At 40.3% G+C, this 27,651-nt stretch overlaps 3 protein-coding genes and 1 long non-coding RNA gene across 5 annotated transcripts; 3 read left to right on the top strand and 1 right to left on the bottom strand.

Annotated features, from left to right (window-relative positions):
• Nucleotides 1-892: 892 nt before the first annotated feature.
• Nucleotides 893-27,651, bottom strand: LOC108144480 (nephrin). 2 transcript variants are annotated; one of them, XM_017269406.2, is made up of 12 exons: nucleotides 27,263-27,651; nucleotides 6,934-7,461; nucleotides 6,465-6,635; nucleotides 6,098-6,388; nucleotides 5,382-5,681; nucleotides 5,013-5,303; nucleotides 4,648-4,950; nucleotides 4,300-4,584; nucleotides 3,940-4,221; nucleotides 2,686-3,488; nucleotides 2,211-2,615; nucleotides 893-1,592 (listed from the first exon to the last, which is right to left on the bottom strand). In XM_017269406.2, the coding sequence occupies exons 1-12, from the start codon at nucleotides 27,300-27,302 to the stop codon at nucleotides 1,584-1,586; spliced, it is 3,708 nt and encodes a 1,235-aa protein (XP_017124895.1). In that variant the 5' UTR covers nucleotides 27,303-27,651; the 3' UTR covers nucleotides 893-1,583. The 2 variants fall into 2 exon arrangements, with proteins under 2 accessions (XP_017124895.1, XP_017124896.1); XM_017269407.2 differs by having other exon boundaries at nucleotides 2,211-2,594.
• On the top strand, nucleotides 19,251-19,833 carry LOC108144481. Its single transcript, XM_017269408.2, has 2 exons — nucleotides 19,251-19,348; nucleotides 19,424-19,833. Exons 1-2 carry the CDS (start codon nucleotides 19,286-19,288, stop codon nucleotides 19,709-19,711), a joined length of 351 nt encoding a protein of 116 aa, XP_017124897.1. The 5' UTR covers nucleotides 19,251-19,285; the 3' UTR covers nucleotides 19,712-19,833.
• Nucleotides 20,983-21,654, top strand: LOC108144482. The gene is made up of 2 exons (XM_017269409.1): nucleotides 20,983-21,115; nucleotides 21,191-21,654. Exons 1-2 carry the CDS (start codon nucleotides 21,020-21,022, stop codon nucleotides 21,443-21,445), a joined length of 351 nt encoding a protein of 116 aa, XP_017124898.1. The 5' UTR covers nucleotides 20,983-21,019; the 3' UTR covers nucleotides 21,446-21,654.
• On the top strand, nucleotides 25,530-26,149 carry LOC108144483. Its single transcript, XR_001774370.2, has 2 exons — nucleotides 25,530-25,756; nucleotides 25,822-26,149. It is a non-coding gene; the product is annotated as an uncharacterized LOC108144483 (long non-coding RNA).

The following is a 27,651-nucleotide window of genomic DNA, read 5'->3' as shown; positions in this document are numbered from 1 at the left end:
ATTTAGTTTGCAATGTACTCAATATAATGATTTAAAAATTAATTTAAATATCAAACATAAAATTTTGAAGTCAGAAATATATTTTTACTATTATTATTTATAGATACCGCCCTGCCCAAGACTTAAACACCTTTATTTTAATTTGAAAAATTTGTAATTTTATTCAAATATTTTTCTTTGTTTGAAGATACAAAAATTTGTTGTATTTTTTGTGGTTTTTGTTTTTGTTTTTCTCTTTAATATTTTATTTTAAATATTACAATTAAATATTTTCTTTGTTTTAATGAAATTTTTTTATACACATACTTAGCTCGCTTCTTGTTCTGCTTTCCTCAATTTAAATGCAAATGCGTTTGAAGTCTAATTTATAATTAACATTTTTATTGAATCTGTGTTTATAGAGTTCTCTAGCATAATTTTTGGCGCTCACGCGTGCATGCATTAACTTCTTTACCATGTATATAATTATTGTCATGCATGATAAAAAGAAAGTCGCTGAATGCTGTAAATATTTATTTTGAATATACTTGATGTCTCGAGTCTTAGGTCTAGCAAAAGTCACACTTAAAAATATTTTTATATAATTGAAGTCGTTATTTCGTTTTCGGTTTTTGGTGATTTCGAATCGGGGTTCGTTGAAAGTCGAACGCTTACGCTTCGGGCCTTGTTTGTGTGTGTGTATTATATTCATTTATGTTTATGTTTATAGTACGTATATTGATAAATATTGGTATGTCCTATAGCTTAAACTTGAACAACTGCTAATGAGAATGAGTCACGACTCGCCAGACTCCATAATATATTTATGCTAAATGCTAAAATGCGTAATTCCTACTACTTAATATCAAAAGACCTTACTACGAATTAATATTTTGAGAGTGTTCTGTTGTTCTTTCCCCTTTTTGTTTTTTGTTTTTTTTTTTTTTGTTTTGTGGTGTCTACTTATGCTGCTGCTTCTGCCAATGTTGTGGGTTGTAGGTTGTGGGTGGTGGACTAAATGTGGGTGGTGGAGAGGCAGAGGCATCTTCGTAGAACGGGTTGCGCACCTGCCCCGTGGCCAGACCAATATCCCATATCACAAATCTCGATGTGGATGTTAATGTGGACATGCGGATGTTCGTTCGGTCTTGTGGCAAACGTTATTGGCCTGCGTGTTGCCATCTCCGAGTTGCAAGTTGCGGTGGTGCCAAACGTCTCCAGAGCTTTGGGCACAGGTACTTATCACAGCCTTCGAGCGCCGCATGCAAATGTCTTTTCTCAAAACACACTCAACATGGTTTCTCCATTTGCGCTCCGTAATAATCAACGTCGTATAGTAATAATTACAAACATAAAATAAAAATAAGAGTTCAATAAATCCAACTGCTACAGCCAACAGCACAGCCAATCGTAGCCGAAAAGCACACGATTGAAGTCCAGTTCTGTGTGTTTGTTTGTCTTTTTTTTCGCTTTTTCGTGTTCTCCGACTCCGGTGATTATGAATGATGTATGTCAATCAGTCTAGCTGGGCTCGGTTCGGCTGGGTTGGGTTGTCTGTAGCCTGTAGTCTGTTGTCTGTGGCTGTCATTGACGCTCAGCACGGCTTAGTAAGTCTGCGGATGAGAAAAACAGGGCAGGTGGCGGGGTTGTTAGAAATGCGATAAATACAGGTTGTTTCTAACAAGCCGTTAATGATTTTGGGGTGGGAAAAATCTTGAGATTGATCTGGATCGTTATGGGAAACGGCATTCATTTCGACATATTTCTTTTCAAATAATTATCCCATAATTAGGACGGGGACTTCAAGAAATGTTGTGACTTTAATTATAGGTATAATTTGTTATTGATTGAATGTATCATTGAAACATATCTATATATTAAATAATTATATAAAAAAAGTATTGGTTTTGTAATAGTCGGTCATAATTGCAAAAAGTTTCATTTTACATAAGAACAGTTTGATAAAATCGAAATTGTTCGAATAAATAATTACACTTTATTAAGGCAGCGAGTTATACGAAATTGTTTGTATCACAATAAAAAAAACTTCAAGCTTCCGCGGAAAAAGAAAAAAAAAATATATTTTGATATTGATAAAGGTATTTTTAAAACAAATCTTTATATTGCAAAATTGTTAAAAAATTATAATTGTTGTTCCTTGCTTAAAGAAATAATCATCAAATATTTCCCAATTATATTTACAGATTTGTTAAATAATTTTTTGAACTTACCACCGGCGGATAGGACATGTACTTGTCACTCATATTGAAGTAGGATCCATCTGCTGGCGGCGCTGGCGATGGTGAGGATATGTAGCTACCCTTTATCACCAGCGAGGAGGCGGGCGATGGGGATGGTATGTAGAGGCCGTTGGAGATCAGCATGTGATCGTCCTTAGAGCGCATCTGCATGCCCTCGATCAGGCCCGTGGCACTGTTGCGCTGGCTGTGCCGCTTGGGATTGGGCAGGGTCCGGGTGAAGTCCGGATTGCAGAGCGGGTACGGCGGGGTGCACATGGAGCTCTCCTGATATTTCGGCGGATACGCCGTCGACTGGATGATGTCCACGTTCTCCACCAGATATGTGGAGGCGGCTGCCTTCTTCTGCACATCCGCCTGCAATGCAGTGATGGGCAGCTGGTTAGAATTATGAAATACACTTGGTTAGATATGAATGGTGTGGGTTAATGGTGGGATGCTCTCTCACCTTATAGACAGACTGGCTGTCGTCCTTGGAGTAGACATCATCGTTGCTGGGCTCCGCCTCGCTTTGCGATTTGTTCTGCCGGCGAATCACAAACCAAGCCACCAGAGCAGCATTCAAAACCAACAAAATCATGGCAGCTGTGGTGATGCCTATAATCATCACATTGGGCAGCTCGTCTTTTTCAGTGTATTCCGCCGAGTGTGGCTGGGAACCCTTGCTCAGGGTCAACTTGATGTCCGGCATGAACTTACTGCCACCCGCCTCGTTGGCCGCCATCACGGAAAAATAGTAGGTGGCTCCGGGTTTCAGGCCATCCAGGGATATGTTCTGGTGTCCCGGCTTGGCGTCCACATACTTGTACTTATCCTCGCCCTGCTGCTTGAGTCTCAGTCGGAAATAGGTCTGCATGCCGCCATCGAATCCGGGTGTCCAGTTCAGTTCCACTCCCGTATCACTCACATTTCCCACCCTCAGCTGCAGCGGAGCATCCGGTCGAGAGGGCTTACTGAACTCCAGCGTTGTGCTGGCTTGCCCCAGATCATTTCGCACCACACACTCATACTGCCCGTAGTCATCCTCCGAGGTGTTTTCGATCAGCAGAGCAGACTCATAGTTCAGCGAATCCACCTGGCGCTCCACACTCTTGAATTTCTTGCGGCGCTGATTCTTTATGTCCTTGCCATGACGACGCCACATGAAACTGGGCTGCGGAGAGGCCAAGGATCTGCAGATCAGCTGAGCTCGAACTCCCAAGCGGGCGGCATATCGAGTAAAAGCAGGGGAATGGTCTATTTCCGGGGAAGCTAAGGGGAGAAAATATAAAAAAATATACATGTAGGTTTATTGTGTAAATTGTTTTCTAAACAAAAAGGTTCCCGTAACAAAATAACTCAAAACAAAATATGAGGAATTATTTATAAATATGACAAATGGAGAATCGAAAACAGGGAGAACAATTAAATAATGCAAAACTGGAAAAGAACAAGTTATATACTTTAATTAAAATAATAATATTTCTAAGGTAAAATATTTCTTAATATATATAAAAGAATCCTTAACAAAATTGCAAAATAAAGATCGAAATAGGAAAATAATAGTTATAACTAGGCAAAATTTATTTTTTAGAACTTAAAGGTTGAAAAATAGAAAACTAAAAACTAGGAAAAAAAATAGGGGACCCAAAATCATGAATTTTTAGTTTTTTTGGTTTAGCTTACTCTTTAGTTTAAAATAAAGTTTGTTGACAAAACTTACTTTGCACGACTAGTAGAACATTTTGGGCCGCCGGAGCTCCTCTTTGGTTGTCCACAATGCAGGTGAAGTTGCCGATATCGCTGCGCTCCACCTTGGCAATCTGCAGCAGGGCGGTGCCGTTCTCAAAACTTGAAATAGTGCGGGTGGCAAGATCGTAGCCGTCGCGCGACCAGCGTACATGAGCGGCCTCTAGCGGGCGGGCCTGAATGTGGCAAGCCAAGACCGCCGGTTCGCCGGCCACAAAACTGCGAACCTTACTCACGGCCGTGATTGTAGGGGCGTCTAGAGATCAGAAGTAACAAAACAGTAACAGTCAGCTCTGCCTTAGAGGTCATTCGTTGGGGCCACAATGCTACTCACATTCCACGGCAATTTCGATCTCCAGCAGAGCGGTACCCTGGCTATTGAGTGCCTCGCAAATGTAGACACCCGCATCGTTGCGACTGAGACGACTGATATTGAGACGAGGTCCGTCGGAGATCAAACGCTGTCCGCTCAGACTATTGCTGCTAATGGGCAGGCCGTCCTTGGTCCAGGTGTAGCTAATTACCATGGGGTTTCCGCTGGCCATCAGCTCCACATGGAACGGGGCCCCCTCAACGCCCACGAAAGTGGTGCTCTGAGTGGTCTCGAATTTGGGGGGATCTGTGGGATTTAGGGGCTAAGTTTTCGGACTTCAATTGGAAAAAAATAAATAAACCAACTTACATAGTATATCCAAACTGATGGTCTCGTGAACACTGCGCTGCAGTACCTCGTTGTGACTCTGGCAAGTGTAGATAATGCCATCCAGATCCTGGGTTATGTTCACATACATCTCGAGGGTGGACACCGAACCGCCCCAGAGACCAGGTCGATTGGCCAAGTTGAGACCCTCGACGGGAATGCCATCCTTCCACCAACTGATCTTGGCCGGCGGATTACTAGAGCTGGAGTCGCAGACCAGCTTGGCTCGAATCCCTGGCACTAGATTCTTGGGCACTACACTGATCTTTACAGTTTCGGGAGGAACTGAATAGGGGAGAAGCACTTTAAAATTGTTTTTTTTCCAGGGGAAAACAACCTCTACTCACAATGAACTCCCAAAGTTTTGGTGGCAAACAGTGGTATATCAATGGCTGCATTCTGAACCTTACACTTGTAGATGGCATTGTTATCGGAGGCATTCACCAATAGAGACATCTCTGAGGTGATTTTACTATCCACCAATTTGGTGGGAGCATTTAGTATCTTATCGTTTTTGTACCATTGCAATGTGGGCGGTGGATTGCCACCAGCCGAGCTGCATTGCAACTTCAATATTGAGCCAGAGATCAAGATATCACCATCATTATAGCCCGTCAATAGGGGTGGCGAAGGGGGATCTGTATGTTTAAAGACATTTTAATTTAATTAAAACCCCTAAATGCCAATTGATAAGATCAAAGGGTAGGTAAACTTACACAAAACATTCACGGTGTGCGATCCCACCACATTCTGTGTGAGTTCCGTGTTGAGGGCATGGCAAACGGCAATGAAGGTCCTGCTCTGCGAGTCTATACTCAGAGTTATGTTCGAACTGCTCACCCAGCCACCGTCGGAGCTGCTCGTGGTCTTGAAGGTACTGTTTTCCATCGGACGTCCATTGATTGTCCAACTGATGCGGGCCTGGGGATTCGAAGGGGCAGTCACGCAGCTCAGTTGCACGGAATCGCCGACCTTGGCCTGGTTGGCTCCACTCAGATAAACATCCTTGGGGGCATCTGTTCAGAGATATAAAGTTATTTTTACAATACTTAATTAAATAATGAGTGTGTAGATAATTAAAATAAACTGAAACTTTAGTTTCATATAGGTGTGTCTGGAAATTAATCTACAGACAGTAATAATTCAATACTTCAAAATACTTCATATACGTTTATGTTTCATTTTTATACCGGAGAGTCTAAAACTGCAGTCCAAGGCTTTATTATTTTTAACTACATAAGCTTTTCTATTTGTGGTAATATTATTATCATCTTATGACAAATTTTTCATTCTCAATAGTTTCATTTTTATGTAACGATAGTTTTTAGTGTTATGATGAAAGTCAAGATTTTTTTTTTAAATGTGACTTTTTTTTAGATGGCTAAAGTTAAGTAAATATGCTTGATGGCTTTTTGCTGCCAGGGAAACTTACACAGAACAGTCAGATTGAGTTCGGCGCGCAGGGGAGTTGTTGCCAGCAGATTCTTGGCCTCGCACACCAAATTAGCCCCATTGTCCTCGGCGGCGGCGGTGAACTTGTACACGTTCTCCGACAGACGGCCCGAGGTGCGTTGCGGCGAACTGATGGCCACCCCGTTCCGGTACCAAGTCAATTGGGCCGGGGGATTGCCGCCGCGGCTGCGGCAGGCAATTTGCACTTCCTGACCGCGATGCAGGCTTTCGCCCTGGCCATAGCCCTCAAAGAACGGGGCACCGGGTGGATCTGGATTGGGTATGGGTATGTGTATAGATTGGGATTAGAGACCTGGGAGGGCTCAAAGGGCGCAGAATGCACTTACAGAGCACGGAGAGCTGCACCTGGGCGCGCATCGGCACGTCGGGGGGCAGGGCCTTGTGCCTTGCCTCGCAGGAGAACTCCTTGTAGTCGTCATCGGCGCGGGGCTGCAGGTGCAGCGTGGAGCTGGTCGTAAAACGCTTTGGGGCAGTCTGATTCACCGACACAATGGGGACTACACGGGGAGAAAAAGTCACCGAAATTGGTCAGCAATTCGATATTAATTCATTAGTCATTACTGGGTTTTTGAAATGAAAAAAACATCAGCCTTAGAAATGTTTTATATTTTAGCACATTTTCGTGATAATATACACAATATATAATTCAAAAATATTTATGTATATGCTACTAGAAAGGAACAGACTTTTGAGAAAAAATGTATATCTTTTAATTTAAGAATATTTTAGGAGGAACAAAGATTTAAGTTTAATTCAACATATATTTTCTGTATTTTAAGAAAGACAGAAACTCACCCGTGGTGACTGGCACTTCGCCCTGGAACCAGACAATCTCCGCCGCCGGATTGGCATTCTCGGCGATGCAGTGCAGCGTGAGGTTCTGGCGCTCCTCCACCTCGACCTTGGCATTCCGGGCATAGCCCTCGATGACGATGCTACTGGGAGCCGCCACGATGCTCAGCTTGGCATTAGCCCGAATGGCGGGGTTTCCAGGGGCCGGACCCACCTGGCACTGGTATTCGGCATCGTCCTCCAGCGTGGCGTTCTTGATCTGCAGGTTGTAGGCATTCTGCTTGGCATCCACCAGCACCGAATAGCGGGGGAATCCCGGAATTACCGCCGAGAAGCCCAACGCGAATCCGTCCTTGGTCCACTGAACTTTTCCTGCCCGGGCGGACACCTCGCAGCGCAGGAGTGTGTCGGTGCCCTCGAGTATTTGCAGATCGTGCGGCGTCAGGCGAAACTTTTGCACTGGCGGAGAGGCCACCTGAACGGCCGGAGTTGGTGCCGTAACTGCGGCCATTCCATGGCATATGGTACCAGCTGCACAGAGAGAAAAAAAGACGGGTTTCGGTTAGAGATTTATTGAGTTTCTTTAATTTTTTATTTTAAAAATATTGAATATTTCTTAGATCAAGTAAGGCTATCTGTTTGTTTCTTTAGTCTGTTAAAAGAAAAAAAAAGAAGTCCATTTTTTAAAAGAATTGATTATTCATATATCCTCCTTCTTAGGTAAAATAAAAAAGCATTATAATTTTTTTTACCAAAACTATGGAATTTCAATTGGTTAACGCTAAGATTTTTTTCGCCGTGCAAAATAAAACGAGATGGAAAGGAAATTCGCATGGTTAATCGACACGTTCGACATTTGCGCACGTAGTTTGCCAAGTGCACCGGCAATGGGAACAGTTCAATTGGCAACGAATCGACATGGATGTCGACCTGTCAGTGCCCAGAGTTGGAATCGAACTCGGAATCGGCATCGGAATCGAAGTCGGAGTCGCAGTCAGATGGCCACGGTTACCCAGTTTTTACAGCCCACACATAAAATACACATTACTTAAGCGTAAGCCCCGACGACGTCGCTCAGTCACATCGCACTAATTTGGTACAACTTCTTTTTTCCGATTCGATTCGATTCGAATCGTTTCGTTTCCTTTCCGCTCACATGTGTCAGCCTGAATTGGGAGGGGGGGCAGCTCAACTCAACTCAACTCAACTCAGCTCAACTCTCAGGCTGTCATTGAGACATGGATGTATCTGTCCATCGGTCTTTTCTGTTCTGCGAACAGTCTGTTTGCCGCTGTATCGGCCCACACCTATGGGCCAAAGTAGGTCTGCAGCTTGCGGCTCATTAGCATTAAAATGTCTTAAAGAAACGACTGGGCCACGTTCGATACCAAATTGAACGGCCTACTCACTCGGGGCCTTTTTATATGCCATGTGTGCGATGTCGACCTAATCAGCATTAGAGCAATCCACATAGGTATATAAAAGCATTGACAACTCACGCACACTGTCGCCGAAGTGGTGGGAAATCGGAATGTAAATGATGTGTGGGTGCCGGAGAAAGTTCCGTTTTTGGACTACGGTCGGACATTTAAATCGGAGATAATAACCTGCTGGCAAATAATGCGCTATTAATCATCTCTCGATCGAGCTTCTATAAATTATGCCCGGCTAAAGACAACTGTCGCCTTATCTGCGATAAATAATTCTCGCCCAGCTTGGACTAATGAATTAGCCATTTATCAAGCGCAAATCTCTAATAACATTCTCAAATCCCCCGATCGAATCAAGTTTAAATTAGAATTAATTCCCAGCCAATGTATTGCTCAATTAAACTGGTTTCGGTGCCACTGTGCACTGCGTGAATCGTGGCCACAAAAAAAACATTTCTGTCGTGGACTTCATCAGCGGATTAATTGATTATTTGTCTGCCAAGACAGTGGATGGTCTTGAAAGAAAAGCGGATATGAATTGGTCACCAGGGAAGGGGGCGGAAATGTGTAAATGTGGCCAAAGTTAGTCATTCGTTTTGAGGGCGCATCGATTTGCATGCTGCCATTTAGCCCGGCCAAAGTTCAAGCAATTAAGCCAAGCGACAGTTGACCAACTCGGCACTGCCAGAACATTTCCTGCGGCAATTAACCAGCGACGACGACGACGACGACGAAAAAAGGCAACAAAAAACCAACAAAACAACAAAACAGCAGAACTTGACAGGTTTTTGCACTGACAATGACGACAAAAACAGAGAAAACTGAGACCCGGCCCACTGCAACATGCATACAACTCATTTAGTGTCATTACGGGAGGAAGACACCCGTCTATGGTAGGTATACTATATGACTACGGCTCTGTGGGTTTATGGCCAGCAGGCCATAAGCCACCCCGCTGGCACCAAGAAAAGACAATATACAGAGGGTAATTGTCACACATATGCAAGCCATATCCCATCCTGGCCAACAAAGAAATCCTTGAAGTGTGACAGTAGGCAGCAAAGAAACTGGCGAAGTAAGGAGCAGAGTAACAGAGTACAAAACACACACTCTAGTGAGTGAAGTAAGTGCAAAGTAAATGAAAGATGAGCAGCGGGCCAAAGGCCCAACCGGTTTAGCATTTCATTCATGGGTTTTCAGGCGTTCTGGCCACTGGCCACTGGCCATCGGACATCGGACATCGGACATCATTGAGAGTGGAAGTGGAAGTTAAAGGGGACCCAGAGGCAGCTGTAATTGTCAACTGGTCCCACAAATTGTACGCAAACTAAACTAACTGCTTAACCGCAAAACGTACGTCCGTAGTCGATGTCGATGTCGATGTCGATGACGATGATGATGATGATGTCGATCCGGGGGCACCCAGGACTGCTAGCTTTGCATGTGTCTGTGGCTGCGGCTGAGCCTATGCCAAAGTCGATTCCTGGCCGCAAGTTAAGTGAGTGTGCTGGCCTGCATTGGCCTCAAAAGCCTGCTAATAGTTTTCGAGCTCTGTAGGTCCTGGCAGGACCCAGAGATGCCTGAGTTACTAAGTGACTCGGGCAGGAAGTTTGCGGTGCCTCTGGCTTTCATCAGTTGTGCTCTCTTTTCACCTTCACAGGGTCTTACGGATTTACATTTTTAAAAACTTCAAAGTTTGAGCTCTTTACAAAGCACTACAGTATTTTTTTTTTAGTTTTATATGATTCTGGCACTTTGCATTTTAAAATTGAAAAGTAAGAGCTTATGTTTTTTGCACTATATATTAAAAAAAACGAAACGTTGCATTCATAACATATATTAAGGATTTTATAAAAACATAATTTTTAAATTGATTTGGAAAACACACTCTTAATTTGGAAAATTCTAAAAATTTGTTTAGGAGATTTGAAGGGGCTTTGGATTTGCTCACATCAAAATTAAAAGGAGTGTTTTATAATGTTTCCTTAATAATTGTTGGTTTAAATATACAAAAATATGTAACATTATTAAATTATTGTTATTTTATGTGTTTTATGCTTGTAGTTGCGCTGATTACGGATGCCGAAGCTCAGCCGAAATACATCGGAGTAAAATCTATAAATTACGTTTTTTATTATCTGAATTTATTATTTTTTAATCTGAAAATAAATGGGGTTTTGTATATCTCTAAATCAAAATTCGGAGGAATTTAAGCGGGACTCGACATTTGCTTTCAATTAGTACTATTAAATATATTTTGAATTCGTTTTCTGCAATCAATTTAAATTTTTTTAAATTAAAATTTGGTAATACTTGAATGTCTTAGATAAATTTGCCATTTCAAACGCATTTGCTCATCTCTTTCGTGAGTTGTTACGTGTGGCAATGCCAAGCGAAGCGCAACGCCGGATGTCGCACTAATGGTCAACGCAACGCACTCGAAGGTCCCGGCCCGCTTTAGCCCGTTTTAGCCCGCTGCCATTCGCTTTGGCCCGAGACTTGGGCCTAGTATATCTGGCCTGCTGCTGCTTTGTAAGTTAAACTATCTACAAGTCATTAACTCATACAAAGCCAGCAACTGTCGCAGAGGGTGAGGCTATTGCTACAGCTACAGCTACAGCTACACAATCCGGAATCGAGGGGTCCAGCATCCAGCTTCTAGAATCCACAATCCAGAATATAGAGTGAAGTGAAGTGAAGTGGAGTGGCCTGGACCAAACGCACATTCGGCCTTTTGTTTTTTCTTCTTTCGCTCCTTTTTTTCTGTGTGTGTGTGTGTGTTTTTTCTCCTTATCGAGACCAGTTTCCAGTTTATTCGCTCACGCTGCCACTTTCTGGTAACTCCAGCGCGTTAATGGAAAATATTGTGGCATATCACAGGAAATCCGGTGAGGTTTTTTTTTTTCGTTTGCTATTGCTTGTGGCCCTCTTTGTTGTTGTTGTTGTTGTTGCTGATATGTTGTTGGTGGCATGGTTGTGTGTGCACACTCCTTTTAACCGGCAGGACACTTAGCCGGCATCTCTACTCGCTTTGACAAAATTAACGGGCACATAAATCTCCTCTCCGGGTTTTGCGGCTTTGCGTTATAAATTTAATTAAATTTTTTTGTTTTCTTTATTTTTGTTGTTTATCTACGCCTGTTAACCATTTTTTGTCGCTTGTTGGGTTAACTGTTCTGCTTGCTAACTTAACAAATGTCTTTTATTATATTGATTAAAGCGGCTTTTGGTGTGTCAAATTTGTTGTCAGCCATGTTAAGCGCCGGCAGAGTGTTTCAAATTGTTTTAAATGGCAAGGGAAAGGATTTTGGGCACGACCATAACAATTATTTTCCACATGTGCTTATTGTTTGAGATACCAAGGCAGGGACTTAAATACTTGGCTCTAATGCGAGTCAAGCCAATCCGATTTTCTGCTGACACTTAAGCGGTTTTTAGCCACCCTGACGTCTCTGGGATATTAACCAGATGGTTTGAGAAATTTACAAAGGTATTTAAATTATTTAATTACTTAGAGTGAAAGGAGTTACCAACAATTTTTTGTTGGATTTTGCCACAAACCCTAGAAAATAAAAGAACTTCTCCTTGATATAATGCTTTATGTTTTTATAGGACGGGTTCTTAAATTAAAATACATATATAACACCAAGGAACTTTTTGAAGATATATAGATTAATTGCTAAAAAGATTTTATCTTAAAACGAAAACCAAATATAAATGCTTCATATGTTTAAGGTAGGCAGGAATTCAAAAGAAAGAATTTTAAAATGAAAATGCATAAATATCAAGGAACATATTGAAGAAATCTTCATTACTTTCCGTAGTCTCAAAGGTAACTTGAGTTATCTTTCCCATCTTAGTGGGACCCAGCATTTGATGGCTTTGAGGCTGCCGCTTATGGCCAAGTTTATTGCTGACCCAGGACCGCCTTAATCATCTCGGGCAACCCTCATTCCCTCACTGGAGTGTCACCGACCGGCCATTTAATGTGCGCCTTGGGCACGCTTAATAAATTCACAATAAAACGCATTTGAATCACGCGAATCGAGAGTGAGTATGGCGGTTGTGGATGGGGATGTGGATGTGGATGGGGATGTGGATCTTAACGACCTCGGAATGTCTGTTTATTGTTGTGACTTCCCCGCACAGATCCACATCCTGCTGCTCCACTACATATTGCCGCATTACCAAGTCTCTGTCTGGCTGCTCAGTGTGTGTTTGAGCACTGATTGAATTATAAAATTTGCAGCTGAACAAATGAGGCCTGGCCAATATCAAATGGCAAGAGAGCCAGCCAGCCGGCCTCATCGACGTTAAACTAATCAACTAATTTGCTATGAACTTTGCGGTCTGCACAAATTAGAGCATTCGAGTGGCCAGAGACCCACACCGAATCCATTTGAAGGCATTAACATTAATTATTTTCTGCTTGATGAGCATTTTAGATGAACACGAGCTCGGGATGGAGATGTGACCCCTGATCCCTGACCCCTGACCCTCCTCCGACTCTCAAGTGGGGACCCTCCCGCTTCGGGGACTTTCATCTTTCGCATCTTTCGTTAATTAATACAAAAATGTTGCCCCCCTTGTCGGTCGTGTCAACTATTTTTTCAACTATGCCATAGAATATTTTCGAAAAATTGTTGCCTCACCGCAACAGTAAACATTTTGCCATGCAAAAATTGAAAGTATTTTGCGGGCGGGTCAGTTCCGGATACGAAATTCTGAATTTATAGCAGGGCGGGAATCCGTCAGGAATGTCAGTTAAAATGTTAAATTTATACGTAGCAACTAAATTGCTGCCTGTGCAATTTAAATCTTTAATAAAATCATGTATCCGTGTATCCATGTTTTTAGGCAATCAAAAAATAGAAGGAAACAAAGTCAACGAATAACTATAAAAGCCCTGGCCGAAATTAAACAATTTTCGGTGAGGCGGGAAAGATAAAATTCAATTTTTCTCGATGTTGACTATAATAAAAACGCAAAGAGAACAGTAATAGATTTGATGATTTTATGACTGTAAGCCACTCCGCTTGTCAATCCGCCTCGTCCAACCAGTTTTGTCAACTGCCACATGCGTGGGTTAAAAGATGTTGAACACCCACAAAGCAGGGCCAACAACAACGAAGAACACAAAAAATTTACGAATTTTATTAGTCATAAATTGAAAATCATAAAACCCCCTTGCAGCACCTAGCCTTTTAGTCTATGAAAATAAATTAGTCTGAGGAAATGGCATGAAATGGAAAGTCAAGGCGGTGGCATCTTAAAATATGCAAGAAAATATTATTTAGCGGAATCGTAAAACTTGGTGGGGTGTTTGCTCGCCAAATGGTTAAACTTTTGCCAGCCATGGAAAATTAATTTTTGTTTTTTTTTTTATATACCACCGTATCCTGGAAAAGTTTCAAGACCTAAAGACTCTGGGGAGCTGCTAGCAGCAAATGTCTTTAAGCCGAACCCACAACTCCGAGCGGCTATTTGAATAAGAAATCTAGCTGGCCAGATGTAGTAAAAAACGGTCCAGCAATAGACTCATAAAGAAATCAAAGCCAAACCAGTTCAAGAGGCAAAACTAACTATGAGACCCGTCGACACAACCTACGTGCTGTGAACAGGTAAAAGAGATATACTCGAATATATGGAGGAAAAAACTACGGGCTTATGAATGGTAACCGCCATATGAATGGCTTTACACAGAGTCCACAAAAGACGTGGGCATTGCCTCAGTTCGCGGCGCATATTAAACTGAATTTAAATTTAGCTGGAGTATGGGGTATAGGTATAGGTATGAGTATGGAGTATGGGGTATAGGTATGGCCAGAGATAAAGAGGTATCCGTCTGGGTTTTGCGAACCCAAAGCACGCACCTGGCTTTCCGACTGCTTTCTTGGTTTGAAACGGCTTAGTTTAATGCCGCACTGAATTGGCCAACAACTGCAACTACGACGTCGATCGACGACGGCTGCACTTGTCGCCGCTTGGCTCAAATGCTTGGCTCAATGTTAAAATGCCAAGACGACGGAGTCGATTGCACTTCTTGTGTGTATGTGGCAGCTGCATAATTATAATGTCTGGGCCCCGAGCGGTACATTGGCTGACTTGGTTTGTCGGGCCTGTCTCGCCGAAAGGTCAAACAACATATTTTTGCCGTTTTTATTGAGGCTCTGAACTTTGTTTGTGAGACAAAATTAGTTAAGCCAAGTCTGGATCTCTTATGAAACTAGTAAATAACAATTCTCATTAAAATTTCAATGTGATATTTGAACGGAAACCCATAAAACAGTTCATACTTATGCAAATGCGAATTATAAATTAGCAAGTCCCCCTTTAAAGATCTTGACATTATTTCTCAGAAAAAATAGTTTAGTTTAAAAATAGTCTTAGAATTTATGGCTTATAATAGTTTATAAAAACGTTATTCAAACGATAAGTTATTAAACTCTGTAAGAATAAAATTTAATCTAAAAAGTCCCTATTAGAAACAAAAACTCAGTTTAGTCAAAGCAGTTTTGATTTACTAAAAATTCAATGTTATTTTTGAACGAAAACCCATAGAACCATTCATAACTATGCAAATTAAATCCCAAAACCAGAACTCATCCATCGGAATTGCAGTATCTGTAGAGCATATTTAAATGTTTCGTTTGAGCGTATTTTTATAGATAAACACAGAGTCCTCTACTTTAACTTTTTGCAAATATAATCAATACAATATATAAGCGATCGTAAATTTTGTACTATTTGTTTTGGAACCCGCACACTTTGGGCCAGGCTTTAACTTTTCTTTTTGTTTTTGTTAGTTTTTGCTTAATTTTATTTATGTATGCAGCTCAAAACTTTGCTTTGTGCGTTCATCCATTTGTTTTTATAAAACTTAATGGACGGCTGATTGCCGGGCAAAATGTCGGTATTACCCATACATTTGTGTATGAATATATTTGTTGTTTTTTTGTTTTTTTCAAGGATGCGTTCATTAACTTTTCGAGATTTATGTAGGCAGCGTGTGAACAGATGCGGGCCAACGCCAAGCTCAAACATCGCTGCAATTGTCAACGTATCCCATTTGAGAGCCAACACAAATTTTAATGGGTGGACATAAAAACCATTTTTATTTTGCACTTTTGGCTCATAATTGGGTTGAGTGTGGACGCTAAATAACAGAGAAAAAAAACATCCGAAAAAGAACTACAAAGCCAGTCGAGCGACAACCGTCACCCAAGAGCCAGAAATTCAAGTTATCTGGCGGCGGTGTTTTGGAAACTGTTCGGCCATAACGTTCGCTCGGCTACAACTTCTCAGTTGAAAGTTAGATAATCGAGATACCGCTGCATCGAAACTAGACACTGTGGCCAGATTAATGGCTGCGAGCTGATTAGTTTGAGGCCAAGACAAAAGGCAGCACAAAAGGCCAAGCTCGATGGGCCGTAATTAAGCAGAGACAACGCAACATGGTGCCTTGTGTGGAGTCCCAGTTTAGTCAGAACATGTAAATTATAGATAAGCTGGCACATTGTGCCCCATGCTCTACATGCCCAGCAACCAAAATGTTCATTTGTCAAAATTAACACCGCCTTGGAGCCGCCACAAATCGAATCAAAAATGCCGCCAGCTATGGGTAATACCAATCGAAAGATCTTCGAGTTTCTGTCTCTGTAAATGGGGACAAATTGATTACTTAAAAAAAGAAAACTTCTAAATTGAAATGAAGCCTTTTTTATGCACATAGTAACAGAAGGGTGAAGGGGTATGTCTTTAATTCAATTACAATGCTCCTTCTTTCGTGTTTATCCATGTTATCTATACAAAAACATCAGTTTCCGAAAACTTCGTCGTCCCTAGCAATTTGAAACTCTCACACCCTCATCACTCATACGGCTTTCCGGTTATTGTCATTCTATTAACTCCCTCAGCCAAACCATCAATCATTTTATTTGGAGACTCCATGAAAAGTTCGTTAGTGCTAAATATTAACTTTACATTCCTGGCATCTGCAGTTGAAAATTGATATAATTCTCACATTGACGCGCCTGGTTATTAATTCAGTTTTCACGAGTATCTCTCTTCGTTTTTTTTCCCCCTCTTTTTGGGCCAAAAGTTACCGTACACTTTTGTGGGTTTTCGACCACGTCCCTGGCAGTTTAATTGAGGCAACACAAAAAAAAAACAAAAAACAAACCGAAAAAAAAGATACAAACAACTGACGCTATTTCAAAAACCGGCTTAGGCGCGCCAGTGTGTTTGTGTTGGCCATCCATCATTATGAAATGTTTGCCAGTGTGGGTAAGTGGTGCACCTGCTCGCATTTCGACTGGTAGCCCCTCCATGGAGGGGTTTTTTTTTTGCAGGAGGAAGGGGAAGAAGTCCGGTTTGGGTCCTCCTTCATTGATAGTTTCGAGTGCAACTTTCGCATGCGCAAAGTTGCCGGACAACATATGCTGGCCAGATCGGATCCAGCCCCATCTTTCCATCTTGCCATCTTCCCAAGTTCCCAACTCTCGGCTCCCAGCTGCTGCTTCTGTTTTTGCCGTGATTCCTGGGTACGTCTTTTTTCCAGATGGCCATACAGTACAACACATATACCTACACTTATTTTATTTTTTTTTTTTTTGTGCGCCCAGCGTAAGTTAATATGACTTGTAGCACGATGATTGCTTCCTGTGCCGAAGAGAGCGGGCAAGTTGGCTTGAAAAACCCGCTGACAGCCAGCGACATCATCGGAGCTTCATCAGTTTCGTTTGCCTTTTTTTATGAATGAAAAATCGCTGTCGCTTTGCCTCCTGCTATCTCTCTCTCTGCTGGCGGAAGTTATAAATTAATTGAGTAAATATCGATTCGCAAACATACACACACACATATACACACACGATGTCTAGGGCTTGTTAATTGGCAGCACTTGAAAAGCAAGTCAGAAAACACAGAGCGTTCAACTCGAGCTATTTGCATAGTCAAATTGGCTTCAGCTATTGGAAATCGAGTTGGGAACTGTTTAGCAGGCAGCGTATCGGTGCACGAGATTAATGACCATAGAAATCGCATATTCAATTGCTCATCGAGGATTGCCAATCGGCTTTGATAAAGCGGCGAAAGCGCTTCATGTTGAATTTTTATGCTTTCGTGAAATTCGGAGAGCGTTTTATGGCAGTGCTTTTATGGCACTAGCCATCAACTTAAGCTAAACTTTATTAATTACCAGGCGGCGTTATTTGCCAATTATTTAGTCGTCCTCATAAATCGCTTCTGTCGTTCTTAACGATACGGATACAGCGAGATTTGAAGGCGAGAATTTATGACCGGGTTGAGTTGCTTTGGGTCCAATCCATAATATAACATTAATTAAGTAAGTGGATCACGTTACTGGGCCTGGAGCAAGCCTAAGATGCAATTGATACTCTACTGGATACTCTATACACTAGGAACTCTTTATACTAGATACTCTATATACTAGATACTCCATACAATAGATACTCTTTATACTAAATACTCTATATACTAGATACTCTTTATACTAGATACTCTGTATGTATCTTTACATTCTAAATAAAAACTTTTTATTAGATCTAGGTTTCATTAGCATAACAGTCGCTCTCAAAGACCTGTTATATCCAAAGTGTTTTGAAAAAAGAAAACCTTTAGTTTGCCAACTTCGCACGTTACATATCTTTAACCCAATATTTTTTTGTTTTAGATTTGCCCGCGGCGACTGTATCTTTTTGCGATCTGAGAGAACGCGTCATGCATAATTGCATATATCAGATACAACCACCTAACTGTACAGTTATATTTTGCAAACACACACTACATATGTATGTTTGTACATTTGTTTGCTCGTTACTGTCGCGTCATAAGGAGCGACAACAATTGCTGTGGCTGTTGCTGTTGCTGTTGCTGCTGTTGATGTTGCAGTTGCAACTTGTTTGTTGGGGTACCTGCCGCTGCCGTTGACGCCACCTAACTGTCAACTTTCTTTTTTCACCCGGGCTCATGTAATTACAGAGAGCTATATATATGTGTGTGTGTGTGTATGTAAGTCTTACTGGCATGCAATTAGCATAAAAAATATCAACACAGTTTGCATTTATATAACGCTACAAATTATGCATCATTGAAGCTGCCACCGCAGCAGCAAACTGCAATGACGTTGAATAATGACCGAAAATGCAATGGAAACCCAGCACCCGCAGCATTCGCCACCACCCCCTGCGGAAAACAGAAAACAGCCAGCAGGCCCAGACACTGCAGCTTCAGCTTCAGCTCCATCTGCATCTGAATCTGTATCCACATCCACATCCACATCCACATCCACATCCCCATCCCAATACCAATTCCCAGCTGCAGCTCCCTCCTCTTTTGGCCAAGACTGGTTGGCAAGGGGGCGGGGACTTGGCGGTAATGTAGGAGTATCAACTTGTACCAGACGTCGTCGTGGTAGGTGCCACTGACACCTTACGCACACCCACTTCCAAACATGTTGCTCTGTTGCTCTGCTGCTCCGAGCTGCCGCATTCGCCAGGCCAAGTGCGATGAGCTCGTGCTGGCTATGAGATATACGGTATGGTAAACTGCACATAAAAAGACTATGCGGTACACGGCGACAAAAGATCATCTGATTTGGGCACTTTCCGTACCATTTTAATTTAATATTTTATGCATTTAATAAAATTGAATTCAAAGAATTTAAACACAATTCATAAATATTTCTAATTTATTTTTCCTTGGTTGGTGTGACAAATAAACAAAATTCAAAAATACAAGTAAAAGAATGAGAATTTAAATATCTAATCCAAAATAAAGAAGTGTAAAATATTTAATTTGCAACACGAAATTGTAAAACAGTTAATCTTCGGAACTAATGCGAAAAGTTTTGCAAAAAAAAAGTATAAAAGCGATCAGTAACACTCTGATCAATATCAAACTCCAAGATGAAGTCATTATCTGCTTTGGTTCTCTTGATGACCGTCGGTCCCCTGTTCTCTTTTGTAATCGTAAGTATCAGTATTTTTCGAACTCACAAATTATCCATAGTTAACACTATTACAATTTGTTTGTAATTCCAATAGAACCCCGTAAGAAATGATTGCGCAAAAAGGGGCGGAATTACCCCATATTATTTCAAAAATTACCCTACTAGTACTAGGGTCAAGTGCTTTTATGCCTGTGAACTGGAGAGGCTCGAAGTAATCGTCAATGGAGTTGTTGGAGATTATAATTTGGCCGTCCTAAACATTACGGAGAAATCCTATGAAGCTATAAGAGGAAAGGTTAAGCCTTGCCTGAAAATCAGGCATTCCAACAAATGTGAGCTCGGCTATAGGGTATTCCAGTGCTTACATAAGAATTTCCCATAACCGTGAATTCAATAAATTGAGTATGCTTTAGGGAATCTAATATAGCCATTTGCATAATAAGTAACGATGTATAATTATTTCCAGTACTGTATTGGTTCTATAATACTATAATCAGAAAATTATTATTGTTATGTGTATTTATTAATTTAACGGTAAATATAACCAGAACATTATAATTCGACGGAAAATATTTCTTGAAATTTAAGCGTAAAGTTGTGCTAGCAGTCTTTAAAAACCGTCTCCAACACACTGAACAGATTCAGTCTTTGAAATGAATGTGTTAGTGGCCCTACTTCTTCTATTGGTTTCTATAAGTCAACTATTCTCATTTGAAATTGTAAGTAGCAAAAGGCTTTTTCCTCAGCCACAAACTTACCAGTTTTTATCAAAAGGACCCAGTGCTTCAGAATTGCACAACAAGGGGGGAAGCAATTGAAGAGATTTCCAATGAAAATCGCACCGTTGTTACATTAAAATGCTTTCAACACTGCCTACTGGAAAATGCCAAAATCATTGCCAATGGTAAGATCGTCATTTCTGATCTTTCAACAATGAATTTAACATTAGATGGCACTGAAAGGGCGAAGTTGTGCCTGGATATAAAGGATGAAAACAGATGTGAGCTCGGCCACAAGTTATTTACATGCCTTCAAGAGCCTATTAAATAAGTTTCACCACACCCAAAATAATCGTTTCTCTTGATTCGTTTGTTTAAGGCTCTAAAAAGTTTAAATAAATAAGTAGAAAAACAGAGAGAATTTATTATACCACGTAGGGCGTAACATATTTTAGCGTTTATTCAGTGTATTTCCACGCAATTATAGCAATATTTGAGTAACACTCAAGTAGATGCTTGGCAATGAAATAAAATAAATCACTGAAAAATTAGAAAATACAGTTCATTTAGTTTTGAGCAACGGCGTAGTCGGCGATTTTAACTTATCCGTCCTAAAAATTACGGAAAATGTTTCTGAACATGTAGGAGGAAAGATAAAGCCGTGCCTGACAATAAACAAGCCCATCAAATGTAAACTCGGCAATAACTATTTACAGGCCTCAAACGTCTCTTTAATAAATTTAGTATGCTATAGTGACTATGCTATGGTACCATTTCCATTATGAATCAATATCCATCACTATTTGGGGTGTGCTTATATTCCAAATGTAAGATCAATAAAGTTAAGAAATGTTATCGGAAAATTAACAAACCAAATAAGTGGTTTAAATGCCTAAAATGACATATAACACCGATTATTCTAAAAATTTATGCGAAAAGGCATGCCAAAAATCATTTAAAAACAGACTGAAATGAAGAGACTGGAGTCATTCCTCAAAATGAAGTTATTAGTTGCTCTTGCTCTCCTGCTGGCCGCTGATTTTGGTGCCCCATTCCTTTCTGAACATGTAAGTATCATAAGGCCTTTTCCTAACCCATAAACATTTTATTACTCAGTTAGCACCTGTGTCGATTTTCAACAGGATCCCATCCTAAAAAATTGCAGTACAAAGAAGGAAGCGATCAAAGAGCTTACTATTGAAAATCCCACCGATGAGAATTTTAAGTGTTATTACAATTGCTTACTGGAACTTGAGGAAATCATTGTCAATGGCAAGACCGTCAGACCGTCCCAAAATAACTTAGATCCTAATGTGTTAAAGTGCTTGGATTTTGAGGACGACAACAGCTGTGAGCTCGCCTATAAGATATTTAAATGCTTAGAACGTCGTTCTTAAAAGGTTGCACAAATATACAAATATGTAAAAAAAACAACTTGTGTTAAATATATTGTAAGACTTCAACATATTAGTCGAAGTCATAGAAACCTTACAATGAGTAACGTGCATATTAATAATGAGCCAAAATTAAAAATTGCAGTATGACGTTCTAGAAATTCTATAAAAATACCTGAAAGACACAATATAGAATCAATCTCTAAAATTAACATATTCGTTGCCTTTATTTTTTTGTTGGCCATGGGTCCTCTTTTCTCTTTTCAAATCGTAAATAGTCGGTAGGTTTTTATTTCACCCATAAATGTAATATAATGTGATAAAGGACCAACTGAAGAATTGCGCCCCAAATGACGAAGACACTCTCAAATGCTTCTTACACTGCGAAATGGAAATTTTAAAAACAATTGTCAATTGCAAAATCGTCTAATCTAATTGGCATATACGCTTTTTAAGTGTATTAAAGAGAACGCTTAGAACTTAGAAATCAATTAATAAAATTATTTGGCTTCTGCCAAAGTAAAATAATGCACGTTGTTAGCGATCAAAGATAACATAACATAATCACAATTGGCCTTAAAATCAAAATTAGCCATGATAAGCAACGATTATGAGATAGGACATAAAAATAAAGTACAGCAATATCAATTTCATGAGCCTGGCTCATCATTGCTCATCCTTAGAAAGCCCGTTTGGTGTTCCATAAGTGTGTGGATATACATGTAGGCTTGGAGGGGCTCTGCACCACCAGCACCACCCGGAAAACCACCCAAAACCATCCCAATGTATGGCACGCATGAATAGACAGCAGCCGAGCTTTGAAAGCGCATTCGCATTCACACTCATGCTTGGAAATCGCATTCTCCAGCGCTGAGTTTTCACTCACTTGACGTGCAAAGTACTGCAAAAATAAAAAAAATAAAAAAAAAAACAGCACAAAAACAGAATATGTTTGTAGAAAACAAAAACCATAGGAAAAAACCCAGAGGAAGAGCAAAAAAATTGGTTCAATTTAGCACAAAGACAAGGAAGAGGGGGGGATGGAGAAGGGGGGTTTTGGGCCCGGCCTCATCACATGGGCCTATTGAAGACCCGACTCTTCAGTTGAGGAAAGCAAACAACGACAACTCGTTAGCACAAATTTCCAGCGGGTGAGAGAACGAATTGGCGGGGAGTGTCAACGCCTTTTAAATGGGCAGCTTTTTAACTTTGCTGCTTTTTTTTTTTGCTTTAGCTTTTTCGGTTACAATGGCAAAACAGGAAAAGCCACTCCACTTTGTTCTCGTTCTTGGCCGCTGATACTTTTTGGCAAATTTTCATAAACTGTTATTTATTTTTACTGCACAAAAGAAAATGTGCTGCCAGCACAGCACAGGAGAAGAAAAGAAGTTGCGAGCAATTTCTGCTGCTTTTCGTTGCTCATTTTCGGTTTTCTGGGCGGAAGTGAATTTGCACAAAAAATAATAAGGAACATGTTTTGCGCTTTTGACCAAAAACTGCCAGGCCAAATAGAAATGTTTACACCAACCGAAAAATAAACACTGCTTCAGGAAGAATCCAGCTTATGGAGTAGGAGCTTGGGCTCTCTTTTTTTGTTAAGGCAATGTGCATAAGCCAACTTAACAACAGCAAGATGGTGGCAGCACATTTCGTATTTACATAAAAACAAATGACCAGCATTTCGTGTTCGGGGTCGCAACTTTGTGATCAAGCCAAGGGGGCAAAGGCAAAGGCAAAGGCAAAGGCAATGGAAATCCCGAGACAAAGTCCGAGATGGAAGAGCTGTTCACAAATGAGAAGGTACGACCGGGGGTTGTAATTATGCGGCACTTTCCAATGCAGATGCAGGCTGATGGACATAAGTTTATATTTAAATTTATATATATACATATATATGCATCCCGGCAAGGAATGTAATTTTCTTGGGAAAAAGTTGCAGGCATGAGGTGGCAAAAATACACCTTTTTGTAGTTTACGTTGGATGATAAGATGGAGAGTATAACATTTAAAACTAAAATGAAGCATAAACTAGGTATTAAAAATGATTTGACAAAAGGTTGATAAGTTTTTATTTAATACTGATTCAGACGATTATAAAGTCAAGTGCGTTTATCTTTGCCAATTTGAAAAGACTTATATAATTGCAAAGGGCAAGATTATCCAACCTGATCCTTCGAATAAAAATATATTGACTAATGTCTGGGGAACAGCCGGTTTTCATAGAACAAGGCCGTGCCTTGATATTAAAGATGACAACGAATGTGAGCTGGGTTATCAGTTCTATAAATGGAACTTTATTGATCATGAAAATGAGCATTTTCTGCTTAAAATAAATGAGTCAACAGCAGCTATGTTGGAATAGCTTATAAACAACAATATATTACAATATAAGAAAAATTTCAAACTAACTAAATTAATTTGTAAGTAAATTAATTTGTAAAATATATAAAATGAATAAACCAAAATATTTATGTGTCAGAGTTTTACCTTTATGCACAGATTTCAATTTTCTGCCCCATCAAAAAAAGTGAATAAAATTTGAACAGGGAAGCCCCTTGTAATGAGGTGAACACTCGGGCTTAAGGATAGATAGAATTGGATTTCGGCCAAATGGAGCACATATTATACATCTCATGGGCTGTCTGTACTGTTCTGTGGCCAGAGCCAAATGCGGTCAGTTAGCAACTTGAAGAGCTGCCTTATGTAGGCTAGTCTAGTACCAACATCATTTGCTCTTTATGGCTCAGAACTCTTGTACGCAACCCCATAACCCGTTCGTCATATAATTTGCACTCATTTTTTAACTCCTTTCTGCGTGCTTTTTGCTGCTTTTAATCAGAGCAAGTGGCTTACTTGGCCGAGTGGTCGTAGTTGGGCAACCGATTAGCTCTGGTTTTAAGTCTAAGCCGTTGGTTCAATGCACTGTACCACTGTGGTATAATACTACCGGCCGAAGTGAAGGATTTATGCTGAAAAGTTTGTTGTATGCTAACACATTTTAGCTGCGGCATTAGGCCAAATCGGGTTTTAAGTCCACTCTGTTTGCCGAGGTTTTTGCAGCCTTAATTCAATTTGCCTACGTAAATCGTCTGCGGATTATAAGGCTGACAGTACATATGGACGGATATATCTCCGCAACGAGCTCTCCGCGGGGTAAAAGAGATTTGTGAATACCACTCTGCTCCGGCACCTAACCACATCCTCAATTTTCTACTTGTGCTAAAAAAAAGTAGAGAAGCGAAAATAAGAGGAAAAATGTGTGCGGGTATAAAACTAATTTCATAGGTTTGGGCCATGCTACACAAAGACATGCAGAGATGTAGAGTGAATGAAAATTTTTGGAGTGTGCCCGGGCAGGTGTATTTCGTCTTTTAGCAGCTTGCCAACTTCGCTTCCCTTTTATATACATTTTTTTTGCCTTCTGGCCAGCGGTTTCTTGGCGGTTTTTTGCCTTTTGCAGCTTGGCTTGTATTAATTTTGGACGCGTGCAAGCCTTGGAGACTCTCTATACACATTTGTATCTCGTGTTTTGTATATATATTGTATATATAGCAAAGGGCAGGTGCTAATGCCACAGGGAAGTCTGACCGAGTCTTGTAATGATATTGCTAACCGGCCAGGGACCTCATTCGCTTCTGCTCTTTTTTGTGGTGCTTCTGTTTTGTGTTTTCTTTATTCTTAATACAATTTAAATGTTAAGTGTCTTAGTTCTCGGAATTTCACGTCATTTATTGTACACATAACAATGGATAACAATGCGATTTATATTTTTTTTCTAGGAATTATGGTAATTTAAGTGGCATAAATTGTTAGTTGGAATTTTTATGCAGAGTTCATTGAACACAGCATTAAATATAATTTTTAAGCCACAATATCGCACATTCATGAACAATTTTGCAATGATTTCTGGCATTTGCTTTAGCTATGCTTACTCGTCTCCTACTCTATTGCACAACACAATAATCAAACATTTTCAATGCCCACTAATAAATTCGTCATGCAGTAATAGAAAGAATTAAAGCTAAACTAATGCATTTTTCAAAGGCATTTCTATTTAATATGGATTTACTTTTTTAAGGAGTAAAGATTCATAATTTTTGTTCATTAGCGTAAAGAAATTTTAAATATTAATATGTCGCAAAATTAAAATGTAAGCACGAACAAAGTATTAATTTTACTAACTTATTCGACATGGCGTGCATGAGAACATATAAAAGATGAGGCACTGACCAGAATCAGTCTCCAAAATGAATATCGGTTGCTTTGGTTGTTTTGCTGGCCACCGGCCCACTATTCATTTACTCTGCTGAATCCGTAAGTAACAAAATAGATTTCCTTATTTACAAAAACTTAAGCAACCCTCATCATTACATTATCAGAATTCATTAGATGAAGTATGTGCTAGAAGGGAGGGAATAACTGAAGAGCTCCTGACTAAACATCCCAGCGACATGAAAGTCAAGTGTTTCTATTTATGTCACTTTGAAAAGACAAAAGTAATTGCCAACGGCAGAATCGAAATAACTGGAATCGACAATGCAAAACCCTGTCTAAAACTAAAGGATAACAACAAATGTGATCTAGCCTATAACGTAATTGCTTAAGAAATAACTTGAACGAGATGGAATGGCACAAAGTATATTTATATTATCAGTAAATAGATACCACTGAAATTGTGTTGTTCATGTAATAAAATGATAAACTTGATGAAGCGCCGCTTGATCTTCTCAAACCCAATTCCACAGCACGCTAATCGAAAATGTTCAATGCCCACTAATAAATTCGTCATGTAGCATTAGGAAAACCAAACAAAAGAATCGTGTTAATACCGATACAGATAGATGATAAATGTTAGAATCGGTCTTTGAATGCAACATCAACTCTTAACACTAAACAATTAGCACTCGACTTGTACACGACTTGTTTAAAAAAGGAACTTTTAACGCCATACAAATTTGATAATCAAATAGTTTTCAATTAACAGACGAACAAATAGCGACAATAAAACTCAAACTATGCGAGACAAAAGCGCCAACTTTGTCATCACAAGAGTGGAGGGAAAAATAATTAAAAAGCGCACGGGAACGAACGGCAACAATGTTTGTCAGTTAAAGTGCCGGTCCCCTCACCTTTTTTCATTCTGCAACTTCCCTACTCGAAGTGATGGCAAAAATTAAATTATGTGTGCCACAAAGTTCGCCTGAATTATGTCGCATAAATCAAATAAACAGCAGCCGAAGCAGGCGGAAAAAATAAAAGTTGAGGCTGCAGAAATTGTTGAGGAAAATAACTGAAACAGTGAAAAAATTTATACGAAAAACTTTTTGCATGTAAAGGTTCGGGGGTAGTTGGGCCGGGAGAGAGGGGTGACTGCGGTGATGGTGACCCGTGTGTTAAAGCAACACTTGGCTGTGGCTAGAAAATTATTCTCTATATCTATTTGTTGTGAGGCAAAAACCGCAGCAGCAACTGCCGCAGACGCCGTCGACTGGGTAAACGAAAAAACAAGTGTTTAAATGTCAACGGCAAACCGACTAAAAATCGCTGGAAAAACGAAAAGCAAGCAGACAAAGGAGTATCTAGACATAAAGGCCCCCTCAGAAAAGCCAGTCCCCCGGAATCCTCTAAGCCACAATTCATATGGAAAGATACGACTGCCACCGAGAGTCGGGGACTCATCTGCTTTTTGTGCTTTTGCGATGGCCCGGGCGAAAATGTCATGAACTTTTGCCGCAGACATTTATGCAGCAAGCGGTCATCTATGAGCTACATTCGGCGGTTCATATGTTTTCAATTTTTACTAGTGGTGGGATAACTCACCCAAGAGCACGGCAAATGTCAGAGTTATCCAAAACTGCATCTTGTAGGTTGCTTGATTGTTGGAATTTGTTGTTAGATTGCGACACACTCACTCACTCACTTTAACTTGTTTACAGTTTGGGCTTATGTTTTGTATCTTTCGGGTTAATAACAAGCCTCAGCCAGTTCAAGGCTTGGCCGCACTTTGCAAGGCATTTTGCAGAACATATTCGTCACACTTATTTTTCACTAACAGTATAAACCAACTGTCTAGGCTTAAATAAATATTATTCAAGTATTTATTTATTTCGAGTATTTGTATTTTTTTCGGCGCAATCACTTCGTTCGGGTAAATATGCTACTGGGAGCCACACTAATGTTTGTCAACATAGACCACGCGCAGACCGACC

This window comes from Drosophila elegans, unplaced genomic scaffold (assembly GCF_018152505.1).
Source record: "Drosophila elegans isolate 14027-0461.03 unplaced genomic scaffold, ASM1815250v1 contig_183, whole genome shotgun sequence".
In the NCBI taxonomy this organism is placed as follows: Eukaryota; Metazoa; Arthropoda; class Insecta; order Diptera; family Drosophilidae; genus Drosophila; species Drosophila elegans.
Note: the sequence above shows the minus strand (reverse complement) of the source record. Positions and strands in the feature narration are given on the sequence as shown.